This window comes from Papio anubis, chromosome 1 (assembly GCF_008728515.1).
Source record: "Papio anubis isolate 15944 chromosome 1, Panubis1.0, whole genome shotgun sequence".
Classification (NCBI taxonomy): domain Eukaryota; kingdom Metazoa; phylum Chordata; class Mammalia; order Primates; family Cercopithecidae; genus Papio; species Papio anubis.
The window spans coordinates 17,568,001-17,589,485 of record NC_044976.1 but is presented as its reverse complement, the minus strand read 5'-3'; the positions used below and the strand labels follow the sequence as shown (position 1 = coordinate 17,589,485).

Here is a 21,485-nt window from a genome sequence, read left to right as displayed (position 1 = left end):
CCTGACCAACATGGTGAAACCCCATCTCTACTAAAAATACAAAAATTAGCTGGGCGTGGTGGCGTGCACCTGTAATCCCAGCTACTCAGGAGGCTAAGGCAGGAGAATCGCTTGAACCCGGGAGGCAGAGGTTGCAGTGAGCTGAGATCGCGCCACTACACTCCATCCTGGGTGACAGAGCGAGACTCCATCTCAAAAATAAAGGAAAGATCATTGTAAAGTAGAAATAAAAAACTATTTTTACACACAGTTTTATGCTCAATAAATAATAACTTTGCCAGGCGTGGTGACTCATGCCTGTAATCCCAACACTGGGAGGCCAAGGCGGGCAGATCACTTGAGCTCAAGAGTTTGAGACCAGCCTGGGCAACAAAGTAAGACCCCGTCTCTACAAAAAATACAGAAATTAGCCAGGTGAGGCAGCATGTACCTGTAGTCCCAGCTACTCAGGAGGCTGAGGTGGGCAGATGGCCTGAACCTGGGAGGCAGAGGTTGCAGTGTGCCGTGATAACAACACTGCACTCCAGCCTGGGCAACACAACTAGACCCTGTCTCAAAAATAAAAATACAAACAATAGCTTTTACTGCTACTGCCACATGTCTTGCAAGGAGAGACTTTTAGAACATGTACAATTTCTAGATTCAAAATTTTCCTAACCTGGGCAACCCTAACTTTCCCTGGGAGGCCGTCTGACCACCATCGTCTGGCCTGGCTGCACACCGGCTCCTGGCCTCTGACCCACAGCACAGTGTGGTGACCAGGAGGACGCCAGAGGCCAGAAGAGGCCTGGGGATGGAGCTGTGCTTTGACAGTCGGCGAGAGCTGCCATTCTGGCAGGCCCCGCTCTAGGCCTTTTGTGTACATTTGTTTATTTAGTGCGAGGTGAAGGCAAGGAAACGGAGGCCTGGTCCAGGCCCTTTCCTCTCGGGCTGTAGCACAGGAGCTGGGCGGCCTCAGAGCTGTTGAGTGGGGCCCACGCCTTAGGGCCGTGCCCTCTGGGTCCTGCTAGAAGATGCTGCGTGGCAGTGGGAGGTGTAATATAGCCCCTCTGGGGGAAAGGCTTCCGGCTTCCAAACGCTTGCCTGTGTTAGGGCCATGGGGAGGGGGAGAGGTGCCTGCTGGGGACACGCGGGCCAGGCTCTGGCTTCAAACTCCATTGGAACCACCTTGTGGAACATCTGTGCAGCCACAGCACATAAAAATGTTTTCCTTCTGGCAGCCACTTTTATAAGGATGTAATAATATATGCAGTGCGCAAATGGTTCTATTTTTGGTGGGTTGGTATTGCCAGCGAGCTGACCCTGACCAGGTGTGGAGGGGAGTGAGCAGGGGTGGGTGAGGGGGCTGTGGAAATATGGCCGGGTGCGCTGAGCCCTGTGCCCCTCACTCCCCAGGTGCCTTTCTCCTTCCCTCCCCAGCCCCTGCGTGGCCATTTACGTGGGCTCAGCCTCCCGACCACGGGCTGAGGCCCCCTGTGTTCTGGGGAATCAAGTCTGCTCCTGGGGACAGCGCTGCACACTGCAAGCCTTCTCCACCCAACCTCTTCTACCTTTGGTGGCCATGGGGTTTGGCCTGTTTGTTGGAAGATGGCTCTTGATTCTGAAACACAAAGATAGGAACAAAGAGGCCAAATTGCTGATGTGACTGGACTTGCCCAGATGACCCAGGACCTTTGCCGACGGCCCAGGCCTCACTTTGGGCTGTTGGTGCCCATTTAAAATGGGGCCCACAGTGAGCCCCAAACCCTCATTCCTTCCCTAGGGTGGCCGGGAAGCTGCCGTCCACATGGAGCTGGGGAGGAGGAGAGACTCTGATTTGCTGGAAGGACCTCATTCATTTCCATCTGACCCCCAGGCTTCCCTGCCCGCAGAGCTGACTCCACCCAGCCCTGAGCCTGGGCACAGTAACCACCTCCACGTCGGGGAGAACACACGGTCCCCGGGGGCCGGCAGGCAAAGTTCTTTTTGAAGATGGGTGGATGGAGCCCCCTCCCTCCTGAGGGTGCGCCCCAGCTCCTGTTCAGCAGACAGCCCACCCCATCATCTTGGCACCAGGGTTTTGCTAGTGGCAGATAAAGATGATGTTCCAGCAGACGCTCCAGTGCTGCCACAGGTGGCGTGTTTATTAGACCCGAAATGAGAACTGTCAGTCTCAAGTTCATGGGCACTCACTACTCCTGTTTTATGGAGACCCCCTGGAGTCTGAGGGTCGAGATTCCTCAGGATGACTCACCAGAGTGTGCCAGGACAGATGGGAGCAGAGAAGCCAGTCTTTCTAGCATTTCTCTCCCTCTTTTCCACTAGCCTTCAGCAAAACAGTCTTGCCAGAATCAGGTGTCTGTTTTTCTGCAGAGATTTACTGTTATGACTTGGGAGGCAGCAGGTTCTGGACTGTTGCCCTCACCTAGACCCCCCTCCTTGTCAGATGCCATCCGCTTTCTCAGACTCGTCGGTCTCCTGGACCACATTACTTTGTGAGCAGATGCCTGTCAGGGACAGCTCTATCAGAACAGACCGAGTCTAGCCCAGTGAGCCATGGTGTTCTCTCACTGCTCGGTCCCCCTCTGCCATCTGCAGCGACATAGGCTGGATCTGCATGGTGTTCTCTCACTGCTCGGTCCCCCTCTGCCATCTGCAGCGACATAGGCTGGATCTGTTCCCCTGGAAGACAGCAGGCCTTCAGAGCCCTGCCAGATTCTCTTGGGTCTCCCCTAACCCACACACATCTCCCCCGTGCCCCCCCGAGGCCTGGATAGCCCTAGTTCTTTTCCATTTCTTGGTGTCAGGGTGTTCAGACCTTTTAAGCAGATGAACTCTAACTCATTCAAAACTTTTAAAACCCAGTGCCTTAGCAGGATACAGTGGCACGCGCCTATAGTTCCAGCTGTGTGGGGGATTGCAGGAGTTCCTGTCCAGCCTGGGCAACGTAGCAAGACCTCGTCTCTTTAAAAAAAAAAAAAAAAAAGCCCTAAACTGATTCCAGCCCTGCAGATGTAGCCAGGCCAGGACAGAACAGAGGGGAACCACTGCCTTCTCAAGCAAGCGGTGGGACCTGGCAGCTGCAGTGTCTTCATCATGCGATGGGATGGGAACGCCTCCCCTTATCTGGGCACAAGGAATACTATCATTTATGCACCTTAAAGTTGCACCAAAGCTTTCCTAGTAGCCACATCTCGTCCTTGTCAAGCTTGAAATTATCTAAAAACCGCAAGTCTCTTCATAGGAACTGTTTGCAAGTCAGCAGTTCCCCATTTTGTACTCCATGAAATGCACCGTTGAGCCTAAATATCTGACTTGAATTTGCCCCGGTACATTTAACTGGCATGGTGAAGTAGGAAGAGCAAAGGCGTTGGAATCTAACAGTGCTGTATGATTCTTGCATCTTTAAGCTTCGGTTTTCTTCTGTAGCTAGCCTAGGTTTCCGGGTTCTGTATTAACCCTGTGACCATCTAAATCCTTGACACAGTCGATAGGAAGCTAGTCATTCTCTCAGCCGGGCCTTTACTTAAGTCGTGGACAAACAAGTTGACCAAGGGCATGCAAAGACTGCCACAGGGTGCCCCATAATATATGCAGTGCACAAATCGTTCTATTTTTGGTGGGTCGGTATTGCCAGTGAGCTGACCCTGACCAGGTGTGGAGGGGAGTGGGCAGGGGTGGGCGACGGGGCTGTGGAACTGTGGCCAGGTCCCCACCCCTATCGGCACAGGCTCCATCCTCCCCTTCCTCTCAGCCACAGGTGCAGGATGGTAGACGAGAACTTGCCAGAAGGATGCAACCCTATTTCAGTAGTTGTGTTTTCTTCCAGCCCAGCATCCCCACCAAAACAGGAAAAGAAGTATTCTCGTGCAGGGCTTGTTCATAGTGAGCCTGGCTGGCTCCTCGTCATCTCTGACTTTAAAATGTGCCAGCAGATGATTGTAATGATCCCATCAAAAATTGTTGTCTGGATCAGTTTCAAGCTAGCATTTCCTTGCAGAGGCCATTCTTCCTTTTTTGACAAAAGTCGGGTCGGCCAGGCGCAGTGGCTCACACCTATAATCCCAGCACTTTGGGAGGCCAAGGCAGGTGTATCACCTGAGGTTAGAAGTTCAAGACCAGCCTGGCCAACATGGCAAAACCCCATCTCTACTAAAAATACAAAAAAAAAAAGGAAAGCCAGGCGTGTTGGCGGGCACCTGTAATCCCAGCTACTGGGGAGGCTGTGGCAGGAGAATCACTTGAACCCGGGAGGCAGAGGTTGCAGTGAGCCAAGATTGCGCCATTGCGCTCCAGCCTGGGCAACAAGAGTGAAACTCCATCTCAAAAAGAAAAAAAACAAGAAAAATAGACAAAAGTCAGGTCGGCCACTGCCGCCCCCCAGTGTCAAAGATTGCAGTCACAGGTCAGGTCTGCCCCGACCCTGCAAGCCTGGTTGTTTAAAGTGACTTGGTTCTTTCCTGCCCTCTGCTCACCCCCGTAACCAGGTTGGTTCCACCTTTCGCAGCCTGAAAGTCGATCTCCCTGATGAGGAAAAGTAGAAATAGGTGAGAAGCAACAGAGCCGTACCCTCTGAGACAGGATCTCCCCCCAGCCTCCACCCTGTCTCCTGGTTCCAAAGAGAGGAACCCGCCTTTTGCTGGTTTTTCTTCTATGGGCCTGAACTCATTTTGAACTCTACCCTTTCTGATGCTGTTCTTTTCTTCCTCTTTCTTGATTATTTATTTCAGCTTCCACATTTTATTTCAACAACATCGGTCATGGTAGCTACAGATTCTTACTTTCAGTGTAGTAACATTGAGCATTTATGTGCCTAGCACTCTTCCAGGCACCCTGTGAGTTATGAGACAGGCACATCTCTCCTTAAAGAATTTATATTCTTGTCAGGGAAATAAGGCTTCAGATACGAAAAAATGGAGGGGGGGAAGTGCCAAATTCCTTCTTCCCTAACCTGCCTCCATTTCCTCCCTCCTCCAAATGGAGATGATTGGGTCAGAGCCAGTTCTTCCTGGGCGTGGGAAGAGGAGATGGGGCTTGAGTGCTGCTGCACCCCTCAGCACCTCAGTCTGTATTGAGACTCTCGCTCAAACTCCCCTCACAGAATAGAACAAACGGGCCCTGGTGCGAGGAAGGGTTTGACCCAGGCTCTGCCATTGCCACCTGCATGACTAGGGTGAGCCACTGAATCCTTGTGGCCTGGAGTCTCCATCAGAGGTTGTCTGTCCCTCCCCGCGAGACCACAGCAGATGGCACCCCAAAGCCACCATTCGGGAGCGTCAGGGCGCAGCAGCAGCCTGGGAGCTTCCCCTGCAGTGTCAGGCCCTGAACCTGGGGTGGACGGCCTGGCCTGGGCCTGCCAGTAAAGGCCTGAAGACAAACTGAGCGAGTCTTCTCCAGTTGGCTCGGGTGAGCCGGTGTCTGTCAAGAGCCTCTGCCTTTGCCCTCCCTGCTGTGGCTCTGGGCATCTGCCTGCTCTACCATGGGCAGCAGCAAAATCTTCTCCCTTGAAAGTGGGGGCCCTGGGCTTCTGCCGGCTGGGCTCTTTATGGTCTGAAACTGAAGTCGGTTTGTGCTTCAATTCCCAGGCTGCAAAAGTGGCCTTGTCATACCTGCAGCTGGCTCCACGGTGGGAACAATAGGCTCTTTGCAGACCGTGGAGATGGGCTGGGCTGTCTGCCGTTCTCAGAAAGCCCCAGCTTTCTCTGACTTGGAATGTTTCTGTCTTTTGCAGATGGAGAAAGATGAAACTGTGGGTGACTGCTCCCCACACATAGCCAACATCGGGCGCCTGGTAGAGGTGAGTGGCCGGGGCTCTGGCTGGCTCCTGTGTTGGCCCACGGCAGTGACACTGCACCCCCGGCACCGCTGTGCTGGCCTCCTTCTCTGCTGCTTTCTCCCAGCTCCACAGCAGCCGGCAGAGCGCTGCTTGGATTTTGCCCTGGCCTCATATTTTCGGAGCCTCTGATTTGGATGCCAGCAGGCTGTGGCTTCAGGGCCACCTCCTGCTCCACCCCCCGACCCGGGCTCCCAGAAGACTCTGCTCAGGCGCTGGCTCTGGGGCGCACTAGGTCTTGTCTCCCCTGATCGCCTGGGTGTGAACAGGGCCCTGCGCTGGGAGAGGAAGCAGATCCCAGAAATGCCAGTGGGCCCTGGCGTGGCTTCAGTTGCGGCTGCCTTGGCCCTCCTGTCACCACGTTGTTTGGGAAGGCAGGGAGGTGCTCTCCGGTTTCACAGAATTGTTCACAAAATTAGTGGGGAGTCTGAGGGGCGGTGATGTGGTTTAGACCAGCTCCCAGGCATGGGCAGAGTTGGCCGCCAATACCTGGGTACTGGCTTCCTCCCTTCCTGAGGACGGGAAGGCGCCTGGAGCACAGATGGCAGGTGGGGTCTTGGCAGCCTGGAGCTCGCTCACCCGTGTCCCAGAGCAGGTGTGTGCTGCCCTCCAGTGGCCACAGGGGGGACTGCAGGGCTGGCGGGTGGAGAGAGGGCGTTGGCCTCAGGGTTCCTGACCGTTTGCCAAGGCGCTGACCAACCTCCCTTCCAGGACATGGAAAATAAAATCAGAAGTACGCTGAACGAGATCTACTTTGGAAAAACAAAGGATATCGTCAATGGGCTGAGGTAATGTACCAGAAAGCACACGCTTTAGAAGCAGAAAGAGGGGTTTGAACCCTGGCTCTGCCAGTTACTAGCTGTGTGGTCTTGGGCCTCGGTTTTCTCATTTTCAGGCTGCAGTGCCCCTCTTCTAGGATGATCATTATGGTGATTTTGGAAAGTAAAGTCCTGGTGTGTCATCTGCACTCTCAGTAGCAGCTGTCGGTCCCTACCTGTACCGTTTGTTTTCTGGGGCACGTTCACCCTAGCAGCCATTGGTACCCTTGCCCCCAGAGCCTCCTCAGCCCTGCAGTTTGTCAGTCCCCACTCAAAAATCTGCCCAGCCCCTCCAGCCTGGGCCTAGGGGAGCCTTGACACTACATCCCAGGCAGCCCGGCCGCCTCTGGCTGGCCTGCTTTCCGAGACAGCAGAGCACAATGTGCAGGCAGGGCCCTCAGCCCGGGCCTTCTCAGGGGGCCCCCCGCCTCTCTGACGTCCTCTGCCAGGGCTCTGCTACCAGTGGCCAATGTCCTGCACCGTCCCACCCACCTCGTGCCCTCGTCTCTGCAGTGTCAGCCTGAACAAAAGCTGGGGGCTCTCTGGACCCTCCAGGTCCATGATGGACAGAGTAGGAGGCAGGCCTCTGACATGAGGCCAGAGCCCAGCTGGGGGCAGTAGACAGCTGTGGAGTGAGCACTGGCCTTGGAGTCAGGAGGCTGGGATCTCCCCTAAGCTCTGTCATCCTGAGCTGTGTGGCCTCTGGCACTCCTCGAAGAGGCCCTTGTCCGATGGAGGAGGCAGGGTCGGCTGAGATGGTGAATCTAGAACACGCTCTGCAGTCCAGCAGCACCATGTGAGTCGGGCCATGCTATGCCCTTAGCAGCCAGCCCTCTCACCCACTGCCGTGACGTAGCTCTCACAGCCCAGCCCAGAGGAGAGGCAGGTTGCAGTTCTGTTGCTGCACCAGCTCATGGACTGGGGTGGGTGACAGATTTCAGTCGCCTGCTTTACAGTTTTAAAACAGAGGAGTCCTCCTCTTTGGACCCTGGTCTTCTGATCTCCTGCCCACCTGGGGGAGGTTTGGTCTTCATGACCTGTGACAGGGTCAGAGCCCAGTGGTCCCTGGTGTTAGGCCTGCCACCTGCAGCCACTGCCCAATACACCAAGCGCACTTTCCCGCCCAGCCAACATACACAGTCCCCAGGCAGTGGCTGGGAAGTGGGGGAGAGAAGCGGAAGAGCCTATGGGTGGTGGTGGCGAGCCCCTGAAAACCACGGCCACCGCCAGCGTGGGCCTCTGCAGCGGTGATACCACTCTACAGCCCAGAGCCGCCGCGGCACCCCCCTTCCGCCTCGTGGGTCTCCCTGAATTTCCTCCTCAGCTGTGGCCCCCTGCGTTCCTGGCTTCTCGTGGTTCTCTTCCCTCCCACTCCACTCATCTTGAACACTCTCTGTAGATCTATTGATGCTATCCCTGACAACCAAAAGTTTAAGCAGTTGCAGAGGGAGCTCTCTCAAGTGCTGACCCAGCGCCAGATCTACATCCAGCCTGATAATTAAGCCGATCCAGGTACCCTGCCTGAGAGCCGCGAGACCCTCCCCACTAAAACAGGACTCACCAACCCGCCGAGACCCTGCCGGTCCGGCTGCTGCTGCGCGGCCATTTAAAACACCACTAACCCCCACGTGTGCTCCCGGCCGGTGCGCAGCCGCATTCCCGTGTAGCCGCGGCCCCGTGTAACACGGCACCTATCACGTGTGTGCGCTTTCCACTCTGGGCGGAGGTTGGGTGTGGGGAAGACGGCTGATTTTTTGGCTTTTGCTTGTGAAAAAGCCCAGGCCAAGGGACGGATGCTGCCTCTCCAGCAGCAGCCCCTTGTGTGCACCGGCCTGACTGTCCCCAGGGCAGGGGTCTGCGTGCCGTCCACTCCCCATGCTTCAGAGGAGCCTCGGATGCTGGTGCAGGGATCCCAGAAGCCAAATAAGCCCCTGCTCAGCGGTACACTGGCTGTCCAGGGCTAGTTGGCTTGGAAGGGGTGACCTCACGCTCTGATCTCTGAGTCTCTGGGGTTGGAGGGCAGAGTCAGGGCTGGACTCCACCCCGGCCGGCCCCGATGCTCTGCTGGAGCTGCCTGGACGCCCAGTGCAGACTCGGCCTCAACCAGCATAACCTTCCGCCCCTAACGAGCTGCAGCTGTTCCTTTAAACAGGTTCCGCGGATGGAAAGGAAAATAGTCTTGCTTGTTGGTAATGGCCAAGAACCATGACTTGAGCTTGTGACAGATCCAGATGTAGGGAAGGAGGCAGCATCCCTGGAGAGCAGGAGGGAAACTTGTCTGTAAAAGAAGGCATTTGGAACCCTGCCAGCTGGGGCTGCAGAGTCCAGGTCCAGGGGCTCCACACTGAAGGCCCACCCCAGAATGGGTGCAGCAGGCTTTCCAAGGTGGAGGTGGGGGTCAGGCACTTAGAAAACCGGGCGGAGCTGCTTTTCCGAGGCCGTGGGACTTAAGTGCACCAGTCTAGTCTGTGTGTGCCAACTAAGGCCGAAGACTCCGGTCAGCCTCACAGTGGGGCCATCAGGCATTTCCATCGTGGCACTGAGAAAAAACCCTGTTTAAGGTACACTGTGATGGTGCAGTTACCTGGCCACCCACTGGGGGCGTCCTGGCGTAGAAACCCTGACAGCCAGGTCTGCTCAGGACGACTCCTCCCTCCCACAGAGGCGAGCTCTGTCTCCAAGCGCTGATTCGAGGGTGCTTGGCCGTGACCTTCCCAAGCTCTGTCCCTTAAATGAGCCCCCTGCTCCTTCCGCCTTCCACCATTTCACTTCTAACTTCCTGTGTCTAACTTGATTCTGGCTCTGGAACTTTCTCCTTTGTGCAGTCCAGCCAAGACCTGATGGGCTTGGCTCTTCCTTCCCAGAAGAGCCAGTGACCACCCAGCCTAGGGGTCTTGTGCGCTGCTGCTTTGCCCACCGCATCTCCTGCTGGCCATGTTGACCTCCCGCTGTGAGCTTGGCAAGAAGCCCCTGGGGAATCGGCTGAGATTTGGAGCCTGAGGGTCGTGAGGGCTGATGCCTTTGGCCGCCGCAGAGCCAGGGACAGTCCTGGGAAGATATTCAGAAACGTGTAGTTCCCCAGCATGAACCAAATGTCCGCGTTTCTCCTGGGAGTTTTCTCAGTTGTATGCAGCTTGCTTCCAGGTCTTGTCTATGGCACCTGCTGAGTATTTTGAGGGCTCTTCCTGTGACTTGTAGGGATTCAGTAGCCGGAACTCAATCTGGGTGCTGTTGCTTCTCCTGGGCCCTGCTTCACTTCTATTTACCCATTTTTGCATTTGGGGACTGATTTTTCTGATTCTTCCTTCCCATGGCTGGTGTGAATCAAACGTGAGAGTCCAGCTGAGTGCACCCTCCGTAGCACTCTTGGGCAGCCCTCTACCCACTCCTTCCACTGCTTCTAAACTGTTATAAAACCCACTTTTAGGAAGTCATTGCCTAACCAATATGTTGGCTAAATTTGACAAAATGATCAAAGAATTGCTAGCGGGCATTCCTCTGGGCCTCAGTTTCCGGATCTGTAAATTGGATTGATAGCTTTTTTTTTTTTTTTTTTTTTTAAAGCCTTGACTTTGCTCTTTTTTGTTGTTGTAGTAGAGATGGGGTCTCACTGTGTTGCCCAGGCTGGTCTCGAACTCCCGGCCTTAAATGATCCTCCCGCCTTGGCCTTCCAAAGTGCTGGGATTATAGGCTTGAGCCACCACATCTGGCTGGGTTGATAGTTGAGACTACCCCAGGATGCCCGTAAGAATTAAATGAGATAATATATGTGAAAGGTGTTTTGTAGACTACGAAATCTCCACAAGCCTTCATTGTTTCTGGCTTTGTTGATGAGTGTCCCCACACATACGTGAATGCAGTCACCTTGAACGTTTCCCCACAAATCCAGAATTTGACAGCAGGGATCCCGGGGGCACTTGGCTCTCCTGTGCCGCCCTTTGCAGTCCAGGCTGAGGGGTTTTCTGGGCCAAGTTAACAGCGGGTGGTACTCACAGCAGAGGCCTGAAGCACCTGCTGCGTGAGCCTTGAACACGGTGTGCTCAGAAACAGAGACACTGGTTCCTACCCACTGCCAGGGCTGGGAGAACGCTGCACCTTGCACTTGTGGGGTGAGGAATGAGGCTCTTCTGCTGGGCAGGGCCTGGGCAAGGGGGAAGCTTTTCTAGAGGAACCCGCATGGCGCCAGAGCCCTCACATCTTAGCCCCTGGCCTGAGTCCCCAGCCAGCAACCCCGGGTAGCTGTTCTGAAGCAGAGGAACTTTGTTCCATTGTGCTTGGAAGCCCAGAAGCCACCTTGTGGCTTAGGGTGACATGGGGATCTACACACAGAGGAGTGAACTTAGGGTTCTAGTGACTATGGCCGGGTCACCGGCGGCCAGGGGCAGAGATGAGCACCTGTCCATGTAAGGCATATGCCACCCCCCCAGGGCCTGGCAAGGTGCAGAGGGTGCAGGTCTCGGCCATGTGCCCCTTCACCCCTCTTTGAGAGGGGCAGATGCCCAGCCCAGTGACCCAGAGCCTCACCCCGGGAGGTGGGTCCATGCAGCAAACCAGCCAGGCACTGGCATGGTGGCCCCCAGGCCCCCACCGCCTCACCAATCCCTGTTCAATCTGCTGATAACGCCTTTCCTCCCTTGCAGGTCTGTGCAGACTTTTGCAGACAAATCAAAACAAGAAGCTCTGAAGAATGACCTGGTGGAGGCTTTGAAGAGAAAGCAGCAATGCTAAACCTCTGCTTCATGCTAACCAGACACGCCGTGCACTCGTTAGATTCCTTTCTTAGAAAACTCGTTTTCTGCTCCCTCCCCTCGTCCCTTCCCTCCCCGACAGGTCACATAACAGCTGCATCATTGACTGCACAGCGCCATCTCTCCCTGAGAATAAAGCCGATAGCCACCCTCCTCCGGCTCCGAGCCTGCTTCCGCCACACCTCGCTCTCAGCTCTCTCCACATTTCCATAGAGACCATGTGGTTTTTGTTCACCCAGGCCCCCTGTCTTCCTCCCCGTCCCCCCATTTATAGGCATAAAATCCACTGTCTGCCAGCCTCCCTTCCCTCCCACCTTTTTGTTACATTGGTGTAAAAAATGTAAAACAAAAAAATTTTATGAACTAACTGTGGTGTGTGAAAGAGAGAAGAAAAACTGGAAATCTTATTCCGTGTGTGTTTGGGAGTTGCTTGGGGTTGGGGGTCGTGGGGACAGGGGACAGCTCTGGGAGCAGAGGTGGCCCTCGGTGCCGTCCTGCACAGACTCGCCCGTCCCACGGAGGCCGTGGGGTGGGGGCTGGGGGGGGCCGCCGACCGTTCCGCTCTTCCGGCCAGGTGCTTTTCTGTCAATTTCTATGGAATGCAAAAGGAGGTTTTTGTTTTATTTTGTTTTTTTGTAAAGCTTAAGAAAAAAAATCTACATCTTATACTTGAGCCTCCATACTTAAAAAAAAAAAAAAAAAATTAATAAAAAAGAAACTGGGACACAGTTAGCGCTGGCCTTCTGTGTTCCTTCTCGCCGGCCTCACTTTCCAAGCGCGTGTGGCCGTGGCTGCGCGCTGGCTCCAAGCGGGGACGTGTGTGGGCCCTGCTCACAGCAGCAAGGAAGTGTCCGGTCCCCGGCCCCGCCGCCCTGAAAACACAGCGGGCATGTGATGAGGTGCAAGGTCCCTGTCCCTTTCCGCTCTCCGCCGTTGGAGGCCACAGGCAGCAGCAAACACTGTGTTCTGGCGCTGCCCCACACGCCTCCCACCGCCTTCCCACTGTGCCTAGTGCAAATGTGAGGCAGCCGAGGCTCAGTTGCAGTAATTCAGCCAAGACGCACAGAGCACAGAGCCAGTCTGCCTTCTCCCCTCCAAAATGCCCCAGGGAAGATCTGAAGCAAATCTCAAAGTCCCTGCCGATACCACCCCCCATCTGTCCGTGGCCAATCAGCGGGCTCCACATCCTGGCCAGCCCATCTGTTTGAGGTCCCTGGCTCCTGCGTCTGATGCAGCACCTTTTTTTTTTTGAGACAGAGTTTCACTCTTGTTGCACAGGCTGGAGTGCAATGGTGCAATCTCGGCTCACCGCAACCTCCGCTCCCGGGTTCAAGCGATTCTTCTGCCTCAGCCTCCTCAGTTGCTGGCATTACAGGCATGTGCCACCACGGCCAGCTAATTTTGTATTTGTAGTAGAGATGGGGTTTCTCCATGTTGGTCAGGCTGGTCTCGAACTCCCGATCTCAGGTGACCCGCCCGCCTCAGCCTCCCAAAGTGCTGAGATTACAGGTGTGAGCCACTGCGCCCGGCCGTTGCAGTATCTTTATGGAGTGCAAGTACCATGGCATACAGAGAGCAGAGAAGCCCCTGCCCCCTGAGTTCCTAGTGCCAGGTGGAGAACACAAGCAGGCTCCAGCCATGGGCCATGAGGAGACGCACCAGCGAGCCACTCCCCATGGGCACACGGGTGCTGCAGCCTCCCGGGTCATGTTAGCAAGGTGCCTGGCACACAGAAGGGGCTGGGAAAGCAAACATTTTGCTTTTCACTTTCTTTCATGCTAAAGTTTTATCCAGGACCATCAAGGTAGGGACAGGGGCCACTGCAGTGGGGTCTTGCGGATGGGGAGAGAGAGAGAGCTCAACTCTGAGTGCAGCAGCACGGGCAGCTGGGGATTAGAGCCGAGGAGCAGGGCAGGGCAGTGGGTGGAAAATGACTCAGAGGAAGTCTCAGGGGTCAGGGGCCTTCTGGCCAAACACCCCTAACAGGATTCTTGCTGAAGACAGGCCAGGGTGACCAGACATCACCTGGGGGCGGGGATGGAAGATGAGGCCAGGTGCAGTGGCTCACGCCTACAATCCCAGCACTTTAGGAGACCAAGTTGGGAGGATCGCTTGAGCCCAGAGGTTCGAGACTAACCTGGGCAACATAGACTCCATCTCTACAAAAAACACAAAAATTAGCCAGGCGTGGTGGTGTGCACCTGTGGTCCCAGCTACTTGGGAGGCTGAGTTGGGAGGATCACTTGAGCCTGGGAGGTCGAGGCTGCAGTGAGCCGAGATCGTACCACTGTACTCCAGCCTGGAAGACAGTGAGATCCTATCTCAAAAAAAAGAAAAAAAATGTCAAGGATGGGCGTTCTTGTAAAATTGACTTAGCAAGGGATTGCTGAAACTGGGTTTTACAAGGGCCCACAGGTGGGCCTATGGGAAGGTTCAGGAGCCTGAGTAAAGTTTGGCCAAGCAAATAATCTTTGTCAGTTGTCACTTCAAGAAGAAACTGGACAAATGGAAAATACCTCTCCTTGGTGAGGTCGCAAGGGAAACAGCCGCCCTGAAGTCAGTGAGACAGGCTCACCCGGAGAGTCACAGCAGAGGCCTGCCCTCCTGCAGCAGAGGCCGCCAGGCCGGGAGCTCCTGTGCACGCCAGTGGCGATTCGCAGAGCTGCTGAGGTGGAGTGGACTGACTCACCTGAGAGTGACCCCCGGAGGCTCAGGCCCGCTCTCCTCTCAGGGCATTTCCCTTCAGGAAACCAGCTGCTCCTTGCGCTGTCGCCTTCATCAGCCGTACAATCCTGGGACCAAAAATCATGCTTGAAACCCAGAAATTGTGACTGTGATGTATGCCAGGCCTGATCTTGCTCTGCTATCTGGAATCTTCCACAGGGACCCTCACTACCAGTTGGGTTTTTTTGTTTGTTTTTGTAGAGATGGGGTCTCACCCTGTTGCCCAGGCTAGTCTCAAACTCCTGACTTCAAACGATCCCCCCACCTCGGTCTTCCAAAGTGCTAGGATTACAGGTGTAAACCACCATGGCCAGCCCTCATTGCTAGTGTTGTTCTGTTTTGTTTTGTTTTAGGATGGAGTCTTGCTCTGTCACCAAGGCTGTACTGCAATGGCGTGATCTCGGCTCACTGCAACCTCCGCTTCCCAGGTTCAAGTGATTCTCCTGCCCCAGCCTCCCGAATAGCTGGGACTACAGGTACCCGCTACCACACCCAGCTAATTTTTGTATTTTTAGTAGAGGCAGGGTTTCGCCATGTTGGCCAGACTGGTCTCGAACTCCTGGAATTACAGGTGTGAGCCACCACACCCGGCCCTCACTGCTAGTGTTTTGATGCTAAATTCAGCTGGTGAGATTAGGGACAGTGAGCCTCAAGGGTGTGTTTTGGGACCCTCTCCCACCTCCTGGCCATGCCTTTCCCTGCTCATTCCTTGGCTGCCTGGTGGGGAAAGCTCTGGGGTCCAGCAGGGCACCTCAGGCATCCCTGAGAAGAGAACAAAGGCGTATGGGAGTCCCTGGGGCTCGTGGGCTGCAGGCGACAGACTCCTGGGGTTTGGCAGCAGCAGAGCTGTCCCCCATCCCAAGGGCTCACTAGATGCTTCCTGGAGGTCCCCTTGGTGCCAACTAACAGAAGGGGAGGCAGCATTGGTGAGGGTCTCTCCAGGGCTGAGGGCTTAAGTGAGTAATCCAGGGGGTTCCCTGTCTCTCTGAAGCCCTTTCATTCCTCCCTTGCTTGGCCTTAACAAATTAGCCTCCAGAGCCTTTTTTTGTTGTTGTTTGTTTGAGATGGAGTTTCGCTCTGTCGCCCAGGCTGGAGTGCAGTGGCGCAATCTCTGCCCACCTCAACCTCTGCCTTCTGGGTTCAAGCGATTCTTCTGCCTTAGCCTCCCAAGTAGCTGGGACTACAGGCACGCGCCACCACTCCCAACTAATTTTTGTATTTTTAGTAGAGAGAGTGTTTCACCATATTGGCCAGGCTGGTCTCAAACTCCTGACCTCGTGATCTGCCCGCCTCAGCCTCCCAAAATGCTGGGATTACAGGCGTGAGCCACCGCGCCCGGCCTTTTCTTTTCTTTTGAGACAGGGTCTCACTCTGTCGCTCAGACTGGAGTGCAGTGGTCTTACTGCAGTCTTGAACTCCTGAGCTCAAATGCACCTCCCGCCTTGGCCTCTCAAAATGCTGGGATTGCAGGTGTGAGCCACTGCGCGTAGACTGAAGCCTTTCCTGAGGTTCTCCTGGGACCCTAGGTTCAAGACTCCTAGTCTCCAACATTTTCTCCCGCATTCAGGTTACTTTCTAGGTGACTGCTTTGTGGCGGGCCCTGGGCTAGTCATGCCCGAAGGTGTGGCACCCTCTCAGCAGGTGAGGTGGAGCAGGCATTGTGGATTTTACTAGGTGGGACAGCTCCTCTTTTTCTGGTGCCAAACCACCTCCATGGCACCTCAGCACAATGCACTCAGGACCTTCCCTCCTCCCCTGTGCGTGATCCCCACTGGGACAGAAGACGTTCTGTCTTGGCCAGGTGTGGTGGCTCACGCCTGTAATCCTAACACTTTGGGAGGCCGAGGCAGGTGGATCGCTTGAGCCCAGGAGATCGAGACCAGCCTGGGCAACATAGCAAAACCCCATCTCTGCTAAAAATACAAAAAATAGCCAGGTGTGATGATGCACGTCTGTGATCCCAGCTAGATCGGGAGGCTGAGGCACGAGAATCACTTGAACCCGGGAGGCAAAAGTTGCAGTGAGCCATGATTGTGCCACCGCACTCCAGCCTGGCAAACATATCACGGCTGTCTCAAAAAAAGAAAAAAAAAATATGCCTCGTTTCAAATAGTATAAGTTAAATACTGTAAATTAAATATCATGTAAGTTAAATATGATAAAACATTTCAATTTATATTTTTCTTGATAAAACGTTGCAAGATGTCACTATATTCTCATTACCCATAGCTTCCTATCCAAATCTTAATACTCAATGGCACATTTGATATTTTTTCAAATGGCTTTATTGAGATATAATTCGTATACCACACAATTCTGTAGTTCTGTGGTTGTTGGTTACACCCACCAGACCGAGGGCTCCCCGAGGGTTGGTGCCTCAGCTTTCCCTTCACTTACTCATTCACTGAACATTGAGCACCTACTGAGTACTGGGGTTATGATGGCAAACAGGGGACAGTCTCTGCCTACTGTTTGGTGGGGGTGGAGTACTTAGTAACCGTCATCATTATTGAGTGGTTACCTATGCTGGGCACAGTGCTGCTACTGGGTGACTGTGTCCCCAGGGCTGTCCCAGGCTGGGGGCCTGAAGCAGTAGTTATCAGTTGAACTGAGTTAATCCACAGTGGAAGGTAACCCACCCCCTGCCCTAGGGCAAATGCTAAGCAGATCCAGGTTTTCCTGTGTTGTTGTTGGGGTTTTTTTGTTCGTTTGTTTGTTTTTGAGACAAGGTCTCTGTCACCCGGGCAGGAGAGCAGTGGTGCTATCTCAACTCACTGCAGCCTTGACCTCCAGGGTCCAAGCAATCCTCCCACCTTCCCACCTCAGCCTCCCAGGTAGCTGGGTCTACAGGTGCACACCACCACGCTCAGCTAAAGTTTTTGTATTTTTTGTAGAGTCAGGGCTTCACCACATTGCCCAGGCTGGTCTCGAACTCAGCTCACGCAATCCACCTGCCTCAGCCTCCCAGAGTGCTGGGATTCCAAGCGTGAGTCACCTCGCCTGGCCAGTGGATCTGTTTAAAGCTCTACCATCTGCGGTAGTTGAGGCTCTGCACCTGGCTGTCACCCAGCACCTCTGGGGTCCCCATCGGAGCCATTCAGCTCCAGTGAAAGCCAAGTCAGACAGAAAGGGTGGGGAGTGGTGGAGGCTGAGGCTTTCTTCCCTACCTCAGCTTCAGGAATGGAAGGCCATGTTGTCCTGGCTGTGGCTTCAAAAACCTGGAATCCCAGCAAATTTGGGAGGCCAAGGTGGGAGGATTGCTTGAACTTAGGAGTTTAAGAACAGCCTGCTGGGCAACATGGCGAAAACCCATCTCTACCAAAAATACAAAAATTAGTTGGGCGTGGTGGTGCATGCCTGTGGTCCCAGCTACTTAGGAGGCTAAATTGGGAGGATCACTTGAGCCCAGGAGGGTGGAGGCTGCAGTAAGTCAAGATCGTACCACTGCACTCCAGCCTGGGCTACGGAGTGACTCTGTCTCAAAACAAAAACAAAAAACCAGGTTTGATAACCAATGGGACCTCGGGGCTGGGAGAGCCCCATGGGGTCCAGTGCTGAGCACAGGGCTGCCAGGATCATCCCTTCTGCTTTGCTGGAGAATGCCACCAACTGAGAAACCAGCTTTTCTGTCCCATCCCATCCCTGGAACCTGAGGAAGCAAAGGAGCTGGGCCAGGCGCTGCGCATGTCACTTCCCCATACAGTTTCTTGTTCAACAGGTAAAACAGAACCTGCCAAGGCGGGGACCTCTGGGGGTGCCTGGCCCAGCCTCATGCTCCGTGTGGGCGTCCTAAGGGAGCCAGCCCTTCCTGGACAAAGGCAACTGGTTAGCATAGCTCCATTTCCTTGACCACACCAAAACATCCACACTTTTCCCTTCAGGCCACACCTGGAGATGAGCATCCTGCCATCCTGTGACCTGCAGGAAGGAGCAGGAGGTGTGAGCCAGGGAGAAAGAAACGCCACCTGCGGAGGCGTTTAACTTGGTAACATGTTTGCCATCAGCAACCATGGCCCCATCAGTATGGCAGAATCCCATTGATGAGATTCACCTTTATTGTAATTTTTTAAATTTTTGTAGAGATGGGGTCTTGTTATGTTACCCAAGCTGGTCTTGAAGTCCTCGGCTCAAGTGATCCTCCCACCTCAGCCTCCCAAAGTGCTGGGATTACAGGCGTGAACCACCATGCCGGGCCTTGGCCCTTCTCTTTGGGAGGAACCTGGGGGAGGTTCCAGGCATTGGTAAGCCCCCTGGTGACAAGCAAATAGAGCCATTGTTTATTTACCAGGCACTTACTGTGTGCCAGGTGCCGGGACACGAGCCTCCGTACTCATCTTGATCACGGCTCTGTTCTGAGGCAGGCGGTGTTATTGGTCTCATGGGATGAAGAAACGGCTTCAGATGTCTGCTCAAGTCACAAGGCTCACAGTGGCTGGAGCACACTTGGAGCTCAGTATGCAGGACACAAAGTCTGTGCTCCCTGCCACCTGCCTCCAGCATCTGGATGTCACCAGCTCCTTCAACAGGGCTCCAGGCACCCAGGCCACCAAGTTCTTCCAGCCCCAGCCGTTTGAATCCTACTTGGGGCACTGGAATGAGGCCTCCAAGGGAGAGGAGACTCCGGTTTGGATGAGCTGCAGGCCGGCTGCTCTCTGAGGGTAGGGGCTGTATTGCCTCCATCACACAGGGCACTCCCCAGGGGGAGGAAGGAACCACAGCTCCTGCCTGAAAGTGCTATCACCCCAAAAGCTGGTGTTTCCCAGGAGGAAGGGATTACATCAGCCCATCAGACAAGGGCCTCCACGCAGGGGCTGTGTTATCCCGTCTCACTCTTCCCCACCCAGCACCAGTTCAGGCCCACACATGGCACTCATGTGGCCATATGGTGCCCCCAGATCTTCAGGCTGAAGGGGCACCTACTGGTCCCAGGTAACTGGTGTGGAGCCGGGTCCCAGACCCAGGTGGAGCAAGACATCTGGCTGGCACCTGAGGCAGGCACAGGCCAGGGCAAGCGGGGGCTGGGGACCTGGGGGTAACTTATCCTGAAATCTCAGCAGGGCCAGGGGCTCAGGAAAGTCACTATTCAGGATGGTGAGAAGGGAGCCTGGGCCCGGCAGGGTTCGGGCCACTCCTGAGGGTGAGGCTGGACTGCCACAAGCCCTGGGCCCCCAGCACGGAGGAAAGGGACACGGGTCGCCAATGTTGGCCAGGCATGGGGTGGCCCCCGCAGCTGGAGGGCCTCGTGTTGCTGCTGCTCCTAGCTGGGCAAGTTGCTCAATTGCGCTGAGCCTGTTTTCCCATTTGTAAAATGGCCATAAGAATACTCCCATCTTGGCTGGGCGTGGTGGCACACCTGTAATCCCAGCACTTTGGGAGGCTGAGGCGGGCAGATCACCTGAGGTCAGGAGTTCGAGACCAGCCTGGCCAACATGGTGAAACCATGTCTCTACTAAAAATACAAAAATTAGCTGGGTGTGGTGGCGGGCGCCTGTAATCCCAGCTACTCAGGAGGCTGAGGCAGGAGAATCGCTTGGACCCAGGAGGTGGAGGTTGCAGTGAGCTGAGATCGCGCCACTGCACTCCAGCCTGGGCAACAGAGCAAGAATCTGTCTCAAAAAAAATAAAACAACAACAAAAAAATAATAAAAATAAAAACTCCCCCATCTCAGAGCTGGCTGTGAAGACGGGAGATCTCGCGCACTGACGGCAGGCGACGCAGCCCGCATATAGCAAGTGTGCAACTAACAGCTGCAGGCCAGATGGCATCCCGGGCTCCGTGGGTGACCCTAGGAGGATGGGGCAGGGGAGACTGGCCCTCTCTGCTCACCTGGGTCTCAGAGGTGAGCCTCGCCTCCTCTCTCCAGCAAAAGGCTCTTTCCCCGACCAAACCCCATCCCCTGCTGCTGGGCTGCTGCTGGGCTGCTGCTGGGTGTGCTCCAGGACCTTGTCCTTGGCATTGGTGTGGCTTTTCAGGCTCCTTGGAAGCAGCCCCGCCTTGGAAGCAGCCCAGACACCCAACTCCAGGCCTCTGTACCTGCCCCTCCCTTTTCCTGAGTTGCCCTCCCCTCTGCCTTCAAGATCCAGCTCAAAGGCCACTCCTCTGAGAAGCCTTCCCTGATTGACCCTCCTGGGGCTGGTCTCATCTGCTCATTTCCTGGCCTTTCTGCCCTCTGGTCATGGTAACCGTCTCTTCTCCTGGAAGGCAGGGTCTTGGAGCTGGTTCACCACAGCCCGGGTGTCTGACATGGCAAAGGCCGAGCGGAGGGCTGCACTCACCAAGCATCTGCAGCGCCAGAATGGCGCGGCGCTATCTCCCTTCTCCGGGGCTGGGAAGTGAGATTCTAAAGGCAAGGCTCACTCTGGAGACACAGCTTCTCTCCCCAAGACTACCCCACCGGATGCCCCAAGTCCCTAGTTCTGGTTTTCCAGAGCTAGGGTTGGGTGTGTGGGCTGAGATCAGGCCGGCAAGGTGGGTAGCCGGCGCCTCTGTGCTCCAAGTACCTGAGGGTCATGACCCCCAGCAAAGTGGAATCAGACAGGGTCTGGAGCCAGGCGTGGTGGTGAGCATCTGTAGTCCCAGCTCCTCGGGAGGCTGAGCAGGAGGATTCCTGGAACCCAGGAGTTCGAGGCTGCAGTGAGCTATGATCGCACCACTGCACTCCAGCCTGGGCTAAAAAAAATTTAAAAATAAAAAAACAGGGTCTGGAAAACACTGAGTTTGGGGGTCCAGGAAGCACTCAGGGCTCAGCCCTGCCTTCCTCTCCACCCTCCCACCTTGCTTCTGTACCCGCCACTTCTTCCTCCTGCCTTCAATCCTATCTCTCCCTTTGATATCTCCCGCTCATCCTTCTGACCTGTCACCTTCTCCAGGAGGCTCTCCCTGATCTCCAAGGAGATCTGGTTGCTCCTCTTCTCCAACTAAAAGTCCTCAAAACTAACCTTTATTGAGCCCTTACTATGCGCCACATTTGGGGCTAAACTGCATAATGTCAGCATCTTATGTAATCCTTGAGGGGACATAGGAAGTGGTAGTACTGTCCATTTCACAGATGAGATAAGCTAGGCACTGAGGAGCTGCAATGCACAACCCAGATCCGACAGAACCTTCACCACTCTGCTGCTTCCTGCGCACCGAGGGGCAGGCTCCCCGTGGGGAGTCTCTCTCCCTGCTGCGTCCCCACCGTGAGGTGTGGAGCCTGTCAGAAGAGGGCACAGACAAGCAGGCTACAGAAACCAGAGGCCCCAGGAGGCTGGGCCAGGGCTACAGACAGATGTGCTCCCCTCTGCTTGGCTCATCCTGGATCCCCATCCACATCCACCACTCGGGTCCCCAAAGCAGCCCCGATCCATCAGCACCTTGAAGGAGCAACAGAAGCAGGTCTC

The 21,485-nt window shown here is 55.0% G+C and overlaps 1 protein-coding gene across 5 annotated transcripts in view; it reads left to right on the top strand.

Annotated features, from left to right (window-relative positions):
• Positions 1 to 11,780, top strand: part of CAPZB (capping actin protein of muscle Z-line subunit beta) — a 145,869-nt gene extending 134,089 nt beyond the window's left edge. For 3 of the 5 annotated variants that reach the window (XM_003891230.5, XM_009200670.4, XM_009200681.4), the window contains exons 7-10: positions 5,711 to 5,776; positions 6,524 to 6,600; positions 8,030 to 8,142; positions 11,271 to 11,773. In XM_003891230.5, coding sequence (XP_003891279.1) covers positions 5,711 to 5,776; positions 6,524 to 6,600; positions 8,030 to 8,132 — 246 coding nt within the window. In that variant the 3' untranslated portion in view covers positions 8,133 to 8,142; positions 11,271 to 11,773. Of the gene's footprint in view, positions 1 to 5,710; positions 5,777 to 6,523; positions 6,601 to 8,029; positions 8,143 to 11,270 lie in introns of all 5 variants that reach the window. The other 2 variants (XM_003891228.5, XM_003891229.5) reach the window with 1 other exon arrangement.
• Positions 11,781 to 21,485: the final 9,705 nt, after the last annotated feature.